The 9,935-nt window shown below is 43.3% G+C and overlaps 1 protein-coding gene across 1 annotated transcript; it reads left to right on the plus strand.

The window, feature by feature from the left end:
• Nucleotides 1-627: 627 nt before the first annotated feature.
• Nucleotides 628-8,246, plus strand: LOC135518402 (zinc finger and BTB domain-containing protein 43-like). The gene is made up of 2 exons (XM_064943570.1): nt 628-708; nt 4,669-8,246. The coding sequence occupies exon 2, from the start codon at nt 4,688-4,690 to the stop codon at nt 6,104-6,106; it is 1,419 nt and encodes a 472-aa protein (XP_064799642.1). The 5' UTR covers nt 628-708; nt 4,669-4,687; the 3' UTR covers nt 6,107-8,246.
• The last annotated feature ends 1,689 nt before the right edge of the window (nt 8,247-9,935 follow it).

Genomic DNA, 9,935 nt, shown 5'->3' on the forward strand with positions numbered 1-9,935 from the left:
AAACTGGAGAAACCCTCGTCTGAAAGCCCTCTCAGGTTAGCCTGTACTGCCACCAAGTGTTGTTCACACGTCATTTCATAAATAACCCCCCCCCCCCCCCCCAAAAAAAAAAAAAATGCAGAGAGGTATCATTGTGTTCTCAAGGATATACAAATATATCCACAGGGAAAAATATGCGCAGGAGTAATATGATTCGTACTTTCATTCATTTAGAACCATATACACCCAACGTTTCCAATAGGAATTTTTCAAGAATGTCCTGCCAAATAACTTCTTCCTTTCCGGTCTTTTCCCGCCAAATATCAGCTCATCGTCTCACTTCGTTGCACATCAGGGTTGTATTTAAAAATGTGCTTTCTTTCGGATGAGATGAACTCAAATATGTCATTTAAAAGACATATTATTTGAACTTTAGGCGGTGGGGGGGTGGGGACATTGTTGTATGCAAACATTATGTAAGAATCTACAGAAGTAAGAATCTGTCCGATAAACCTACAACATTTTTAGAAGGCCCTCCTCCAACCATGATTCTAAGTCATCTGGCAACCCAGACAGTGAGGGCGGGCTGGGGGCGGGTTTGTTTACATTGCTCATCATGCGCCATGCGATTCTTGGTTACGTGATGACGTGGGCTGAAAGATTTCCAGTGGAACTCGGAAGAGAAGCGACTGTTGTATTCTAAATCAAGAGATAGAAATGAAATCGAAGGTGAGACAACTCTATGTTTCATGCACGTACAATACCGAGATATTGACGTATGGCCAGTCATTCTTGAAAACTTAGAAATTCATCTTAATTGTCAGGATTTGATGTATTCAGTGCATGGCTACTTGGTTAGCGCCATAGGCTAGCCTAGCTAGCCAGCTTCTGCAACATGATTTTTTCAGGATCGGGTGAATCACAAGGAAAATGGAAATGTGACACTTGCACGTAGTATTCGGTATGCAAATAGGTGGGCACATAACAGTTTGCCGATGTTGAAATCAAAAGCTATATAGCTTACCTACGTTTTTACCTAATTGAGTTTTCAATTGTATTTTGTTGGTCACAGCTTATATCATTGAGTACCATTATTGAGTGCACACCCCACGTATGTAAATGATAATGGCCAGCTTTAGCAAGTTGAAGCTACTCCGTGTGGTCTCCTTTGATGAATATGATTATGGAATATGTCGCTACGTTCTTATAAGTTGGCATGGATAGTTAATCATAGATGTTGTGTTTTTATCGCATCTCCTAGCTAAGTGGGAGTGAACGTTTACTAGTATTATGTTCTATAACTTGTAGATCGATAGGACTGTGGTCTTTCTTTTCTATAACCTGTAGGGAACACAATATATTGTCTATACTTGGATTGTAGCTTGTGTTTTTAAACTTATGGGTGGCACAAATTGTAATATGGGGGAAAGGAATAGGCAGGGTGCAAATTTAAAACAGTAGTATTTAATATACTTAAAAAAGTGTAGTGTTTTTGCAAACATTATTGTAGTATTTATTAAAGTACTTTTTTGAGGATAATATTATAGTATTTACTATAGTATTGTACAGTATACTACAACATTATATAGTAGGTACTACACATGATCAAGGGATACTACAATCTGCAGTATAGTATTCTACAGTATACTATATAATTCTATAGTAAGTACTGTAGTATTTTTTTAAATGTGGGTTCATGTACATATCTACCTCAATACTCCAGTATCTCTGCACATTGTACATGTGGTACTGGCACTTACCATGTATATAGCTTCCTCTCTGTGACACTGATTCTGTATATAGCTGACCCTATATGTAGATGGCCCTGTACATAGCTGATCCTGTATATATCTTCCTCTCTTATTTATTGTGGGGTTTTTACTGAATACTGCACTGTTGGGTAGGGCTTGCAAGTTAAGCATTATCCCTGTATAAGTGAATGTGTCAAATAAAACTTCATCTTAAACAATACAGGAAATAGAACACACATAGTTAACTTCAACACAATTAAAAGGATAGTTCATGCAAAATCTATATTTGTATCAAATTACCCTTACCTTGAGTTGTGTCTGAAGGCCCGTGATGACAGAATCCACAATTATGCATTATCTACTTCTGGCTAACAGCCTGGAGTTAGCATATTAGCATCATCAGTTTTCCATGAGTGGAAACAGCCAATCCGATGTTATCAAAGGTGGAGCTACCAGTTTGTACACCAGATATGTGATTACTGTGTTACCATGATGGTCATTACAGGAAAGCCCTTATATAAAACAATGCCATAGATTGTTCAACTAACCTGTTCTTGGCAAAACTTCCTTTGTTCTCGATTCGGGGAAAAAACTATGTTCGAAATGTCCATGTCCAATTGCAGGTGGTTCTACAAAAACCCACGAAAACTCAGAAAGATTTCAAATCCACATTTTGCACCAAGTGAGGAGTTCCCTCTCCATTTAAGCTGCCAGGCATCTTGCATTTCCCAACATCTTTGCAGGAACTAGTTGTTACCTATGTGACGCGGCCACACAGTGCTACCAAAACAAAGATCTACACACATTTGAAAGGCATTTCTCACTTGGTACAAAACATGGATTTAATATCTTTCAGAGTTTTCGCTGGCATTTGTAGAAACACCTGCAACTGGACACCTCACATTTCTAAGATACTTTTTTTTCACTGAATCGAGAACGAAGAAAGTTTTGCCCGGAACAGGTAAGTTATCACAAACAGTGGGGCAAAAAAGTATTTAGTCAGCCACCAATTGTGCAAGTTATCCCACTTAAAAAGATGAGAGGCCTGTAATTTTCATCATAGGTACACTTCAACTAAGACAGACAAAATTAGGGAAAAAATCCAGAAAATCACATTGTAGGATTTTTAATGAATTTATTTGCAAATTATGGTGGAAAATAAGTATTTGATCACCTATAAACAAGCAAGATTTCTGGCTCTCACAGACCTGTAACTTCTTCTTTAAGAGGCTCCTATGTCCTCTACTTGTTATCAGTATAAAAGACACCTGTCCACAACCTCAAACAGTCACACTCCAAACTCCACTATGGCCAAGACCAAAGAGCTGTCAAAGGACACCAGAAACAAAATTGTAGACCTGCACCAGGCTGGGAAGACTGAATCTGCAATAGGTAAGCAGCTTGGTTTGAAGAAATCAACTGTGGGAGCAATTATTAGGAAATGGAAGATATACAAGACCACTGATAATCTCCCTCGATCTGGGGCTCCACGCAAGATCTCACCCCGTGGGGTCAAAATGATCACAAGAACGGTGAGCAAAAATCCCAGAACCACACGGGGGACCTAGTGAATGACCTGCAGAGAGCTGGGACCAAAGTAACAAAGCCTACCATCAGTAACATACTACGCCGCCAGGGACTCAAATCCTGCAGTGCCAGACGTGTCCCCCTGCTTAAGCCAGTACATGTCCAGGCCCGTCTGAAGTTTGCTAGAGAGCATTTGGATGATCCAGAAGAAGATTGGGAGAATGTTATATGGTCAGATGAAACCAAAATATAACTTTTTGGTAAAAACTCAATCGTCGTGTTTGGAGGACAAAGAATGCTGAGTTGCATCCAAAGAACACCATACCTACTGTGAAGCATGGGGGTGGAAACATCATGCTTTGGGGCTGTTTGTCTGCAAAGGGACCAGGACGACTGATCCGTGTGTAAAGGAAAGAATGAATGGGGCCATGTATCGTGAGATTTTAAGTGAAAACCTCCTTCCATCAGCAAGGGCATTGAAGATGAAACATGGCTGGGTCTTTTAGCATGACAATGATCCCAAACACACCGCCCGGGCAACGAAGGAGTGGCTTCGTAAGAAGGGAGGGAGTTGAAAGTCCGTGTTGCCCAGCAACAACCCAAAAACATCACTGCTCTAGAGGAGATCTGCATGGAGGAATGGGCCAAAATACCAGTGTGTGAAAACCTTGTGAAGACTTACAGAAAACGTTTCACCTCTGTCATTGCCAACAAAAGGTATATATCAAAGTATTGAGATAAACTTTTGTTATTGACCAAATACTTATTTTCCACCATCATTTGCAAATAAATTCATTAAAAATCCTACAATGTGATTTTCTGTTTTTTTCTTCTCATTTTGTCTGTCATAGTTGAAGTGTACCTATGATGAAAATTACAGGCCTCTCTCATCTTTTTAAGTGGGAGAACTTGCACAATTGGTGGCTGACTAAATACTTTTTTTGCCCCACTGTATATCTAGCGAAAAAAATAACAACAGTCTCACGGCGAAGAAAACGTGGACAGGTTCTTTGCGAGTATTGACAGGAAGTTGTGGCTTGCAGTGCAGCTTTGATAACATCGGTTCGGCTGTTTCCACTCATTGCGTCAAGAACTGCAACGTTGCATTGTTTTTAACGCTCAACAGTTTCCTGTGTGTATCAAGAATGGTCCACCACCCAAAGGACATCCAGACAACTTGACACAACTGTAGGATGCACTGGAGTCAACATGGACCAGCATCCCTTTGGAACGCTTTCGACACCTTGTAGAGTCCATGCCCCGATGAATTTAGGCTGTTCTGAGGGCAAAAGGGGGTGCAACTCAATATTAGGAAGTTGGGCCTAATGTTTGGTATACTCAGTGTAAATCTATAACCCACATAGTTAACATCAACACAATTAATGACCTGTTCATGTTCTACATATTCTAGATCTAGACCCCTGGCTGCCATGGAGTCTGAGGGGAATGTGCTCCGCGTGGACTTCCCAAACTTCTCTGGAACCATGCTGCAGAAGCTCAACCAGCAGCGGCAGAGGGGCCAGCTCTGTGACATCATCGTAGTCATCCAGGGACACCAGTACCGCGCTCACCGGGCCATCTTGGCCGCCAGTTCGCCCTACTTCTGCGACCAAGTGCTCCTTAAAAACAGTGCCCGCTGCGTTTTACCTGACGTCATGCACCCGTGCGTGTTCGAACGTCTCCTCCTCTCTTGCTACACGGGCACCCTGCACCTACCTGCCGGCGAGGTGGTAGCTTTCCTCACGGCAGCTAGCTTCCTCCAGATGTGGCACGTGGTGGACAAATGCACTGAGCTCTTAGAGGTGGTAGGAAGCGGCGCTAGCACATTAGTGCACAAGTCTTCTGGTGGGCTGAGGGACAGGCCTTTCCCTGGGGACAGTAGCTACCACAGCCCTGGGGACGGTTCCATGGGCCTGGAGGATGGTGGAGGAGGAGGAGGAGCAGTTGAGGGCTTTGCCAAAATGGAGATGGACCAGCTCCTGGAGAACAGCTTCTCCCCTCCCACTCTGGAGAACAACAGCACCCAGCCCAGCGGAAGCTGCTCGCCACCGGTCGACCACGATGGCTCAGGTAGTGAGGTCGCCAGCCAGGATGGGGACGTTGAAGAGGGTGGCGAGGGGGACTACCAGTACTCCAGACCTGCCTATGTCCCACCCAGTATCATGGGCCACAGGAAATGGCTCCACGTAAAGTCAGAAAGGCGCGCAGATTGCAAGGGTGACGGGGCCCTCTTCAGCGGGGACCCTGCGGTCACTGACCCTGAGCAGCTGAAACTTACCCACTCCCAGGCCTCAGCAGGCAGGAGCTCCATGGACCACGGCATTGATGAGAAACCGGTGGCTCGGCTGGAGGAGAGCCTGGAGGAGGATCCTCTGGACTTCTACGGTACCTCCATAGAGGGCTTCTCCACCGACAAGGCCGACGGGACACCGCTTGGACTAAAAGATGACCTGCTAGAAGGGGCAACCGGAGTTGAGGAGAGTGGTGGTGGAGGAACCCCTGGTGGCCTCCAGGAAGAGACCTCCCACTCGGGCTTCGCCTCAGTGGTCTACAAGCTGTACCCCTGCCAGTGTGGCAAGAGCTTCACTCACAAGAGCCAGCGGGACCGGCACATGAGCATGCACCTGGGTTTGCGGCCGTACGGCTGCGCCGTGTGTGGCAAAAGTTTCAAGATGAAACACCACCTGGTGGGCCACATGAAGATTCACACGGGCGTCAAGCCCTACGAATGCAGCCTGTGTGCCAAGCGCTTCATGTGGCGGGACAGCTTCAACAGACACACGGCCTCCTGCACCAGGGTCCATCAGGCCCGGTGCGCCGTCAACGAGCAGGCCGCCCAGATCTGCTGATCTCAGATGTTATTTCCAAACCACCACCAAACCATATTTCCAACCCCTCCCCCCCCCACCACTATCCCATATCAGTTTCACTGAATAGGCTGCTCAGATGTGCCTGTCCCGGGATCAGATTAAGACAGTGCTGATTGGATGACCACCTTCCAATCAGTTCAGCTGGATTTAGAATTATATATCTGAGCAGAGGCCTGAGCCACCGACGCATCACATATAACTGATCCAAGATCAGAATCCTGGAAAGCTTTGTAGTCTAGTCGGATCTGCTTGTGTGGAATCAGAACCTTAGGTCCTGCGGTGTTTGGACTGCTATAAAGTATTCAGACCCCTTGACCTTTTCCTAATTATGTTACGCTTCAGCCTTATTCTAAAGTGTATTAAATTGTTTTTTTTATTCCCCTTATCAATTTACACACAAGACCCCATAATGACAAAGCAAAAACAGGTTTTTGCTAATTTATTAAAAATAAAACACGTAAATATCACATTTACATAAGTATTCAGACCCTTTTACTCAGTACTTTGTTGAAACATCTTTGGCAACGATTACAGCATTGAGTCTTCTTGGGTATGACGCTACAAGCTTGGCACACCTGTATTTGGGGAGTTTCTCCCATTCTCTGCAGATCCTCTCAAACTCTGCACAGCTATTTTCAGGTCACTCCAAAGATGTTCGATCGGGTTCAAGTCCGGGCTCTGGCTGGGTCACTCAAGGACATTCAAGATCTTGTCCCAAAGCCACTCCTGCTCTGTCTTGGCTGTGTGCTTAGGGTCTTTGTCCTGTTGGAAAGTGAACCTTTGCCCCAGTGTGGGGTCCTGAGTGCTCTGCAACAGGTTTTCATCAAGGATCGCTCTGTACTTTGCTCTGTTCATCTTTCCCTCGATCCTGAGTAGTCTCCCAGTCCCTGCCGCTGAAAAACATATCCACAGCGTGATGCTGCCACCACCATGCTTCACCGTAGGGATGGTGCCATGTTTTCTCCAGACGTGACGCTTGGCATTCAGGCCAAAGAGTTCAATCTTGGTTTCATCAGACCAGAGAATCTTGTTTCTCATGATTGAGAGTCCTATGGGTGCCTTTTGGCAAATTCCAAGTGGGCTGTCGTGTGCCTTTTCCTGAGGAGTGGCTTCCGTCTGGTCACTACCATAAAGATCTGATTGGTGGAGTGCTGCAGAGATGGTTGTCCTTCTGGAAGGTTCTCCCATCTCCACAGAGGAACTCTGGAACTCTGTCAGCATGATCATCGGGTTCTTGGTAACCTCTCTGAGCAAGGCCCTTCACCCCCGATCGCTCAGCTTGGCCGAGCGGCCAGCCCTTGGAAGATTCTTGGTGTTTCCAATCTTCTTCAGTTTAAGAATGATGGAGGACACTGTGTTCTTTGGGACCTTCAATGCTGCAGAATGTTTTTGGTACCCTTCCCAAGATCTGTGCCTCTACAAAATCCTGCCTCGGAGCTCTACGGCTTGGTTTTTGCTCTGACATGCACTGTCAACTGTGGGACCTTTATATAGACATGTGTGTGCCTTTCCAAATAATGTCCAATCAATAGAATTTACCACAGGTGGACTCCGATCAAGTTGTAGAAACATCTCAAGGATGATCTTTCTGGGGGTATTGTTTGTAGATTTATAAGGATTTTTTATTTTTTTTATTTAATCTATTTTAGAATAAGGCTGTAACGTAACAAAAGGTGGAACAAGTCAAGGGCTGTGAATAATTTCCCGAATGGACTGCAGCTACTTAACAGGAGAGATGTGGAGTGTATGTAAAATGACTTTGGAGCAAGAATGTGTTTGGTCGCACATCCAATGTGGGGTCTACGATACCTCAATGTTCTCACATAGACACGACCACAGCCATTACATTTACTGTTTAAAAAAAAAAAAAAAATCATATATGGGCCTTTCTTTTGTTAACTATGTGGATGAGGATTATTTGAATTTTTCCTTCAGTCCCCCTCATTTAGAAAGTGTCCCTTTCCTCAGGTGTCTGGATGTTGGGAGAGCAGTGCTGTTCATCATATCAATTAGCCAGCGATTCTCACATGTCGTTTGCCATCCAATGACTTATCATATCTATCACTTCAAAAATAATTGTGTATAAATATCTAATTTATTGATGTTTTTTTTTGGGGGGGAGTGGATCGTGTAAATGAGACGATGTATCTTGGACATACTGGTACAGTTGTAGGAAATTATGGTAGGTTTACATGATGGTGAGTAGTGTTTGTTGAGGTGTGCCAATGTACTGTAGTTAGGTCAATAAAACATGAGGATACTGAGCTATGGAATAGTGCTTTTGATATTGATTTGTACATTTTATTTGCCATTTTGAACATACTTTAGTTTAAAGGGGCGATCAGTAGTTGAAACAATAACAAAGAGTTCTCTCCGCCCCCTGTTTCTGTTAAAAGTTGAGACGACGGCGCTGGAGAAATGTAACTGCTCTCAAATTTGTAGACAGAGCTGTGGATGCTAGGACTGAACATCCATGATATCAAAATGATAGTTTTAACCATGGTTTGAGGATACATAGTGTTGGTTTACATTGTTTGCAAACATTGGTGTAAAATAAGATTATATGTTGGGTTCTGATGGGTGTGCGACAGTTGAACAAGCTCAGAGGCATAAGTTATATTCTTTAAGTCCAAAAATGGATGTAGCAATTGCAGATTGCCCCTTTTTAATGAGATATACATTTAAATTTTGAAAATAACATTCTTTGAGGCACTCCAAACATGTACAGTGCCTTCAGAAAGCATTCCTACCTCCTGACTAATTATATGTTTAGTTGTGAATTCAAAATGAATTACATAGATATTTTCTCACCCATCAACACACAACACCCCATAATAACAAAGTGAAAACATGTTTTTTGACAATACAGAAATATCTCATTTACAAAAGTATTCACACCCCTGAGTCAATACTTTGTAGAAGCACCTTTGACAGTGATTACAGCTGTGAGTCTTTCTGGGTAAGTTTCTAAGAGCTGTTCATACCTGGATTGAGCAACATTTGCCCTTTTATTCCTATTCAAAATTCTTCAAGCGCAGTCAAATTGGTTGTTGATTGTTGCTTGACAACCATTTTCAGGTCTTGCCATAGATTTTCAAGTAGATTTAAGTCAAACTGTATCTCGTCCACTCAGGATCATTCACTGTCTTCTTGCCAAGCAAGTCCAGTGTAGATTTGGCCTTGTTTTAGGTTATTGTCCTGCTGAAAGATGAATTAATCTCCCAATGTCTGGTGGAAAGCAGACAACCAGGTTTTCCTCTAGAATGTTGCCTGTGCTTAGCTCCATTCTGTTTTATTTTTTATCCTGAAAAACTCCCCAGTCCTTAACAATTACAAGCATACCCATAACATGATACAACCAACACTGTGCTTGAAAATATGGAGTGCTACTCAGTAATGTGTTGTATTGGATTTTCCCCAAACATAACACTTTGTATTCAGGACAAAAAGTGAATACCACATTTTTTTGCAGTATTACTTTAGTGCCTTGTTGCAAATAGGATGCATATTTTGGAATATTTGTATTCTGTACAGGCTTCCTTCTTTTCCACCTGTCAATTAGGTTAGTACTGTGGAGTAACTACAATGTTGTTGATCCCTCCTCCGTTTTCTCATATTACAGCCATTAAACTCTGTAAATGTGTTAAAGTCGCCATTGGCCTCATGGTGAAATCAACTGAGCGGTTTCCTTCCTCTACGGCAACTGAGTTAGAAAGGACACCTGTATCTTTGTAGTGACTGGGTGTATTGATACATCATCCAAAGTGTAATTGATAACTTCACCGCTCAAAGGGATATTCAATGTCTG

The sequence above is a fragment of the Oncorhynchus masou genome, chromosome 28 (assembly GCF_036934945.1).
Source record: "Oncorhynchus masou masou isolate Uvic2021 chromosome 28, UVic_Omas_1.1, whole genome shotgun sequence".
Lineage (NCBI taxonomy): Eukaryota > Metazoa > Chordata > Actinopteri > Salmoniformes > Salmonidae > Oncorhynchus > Oncorhynchus masou.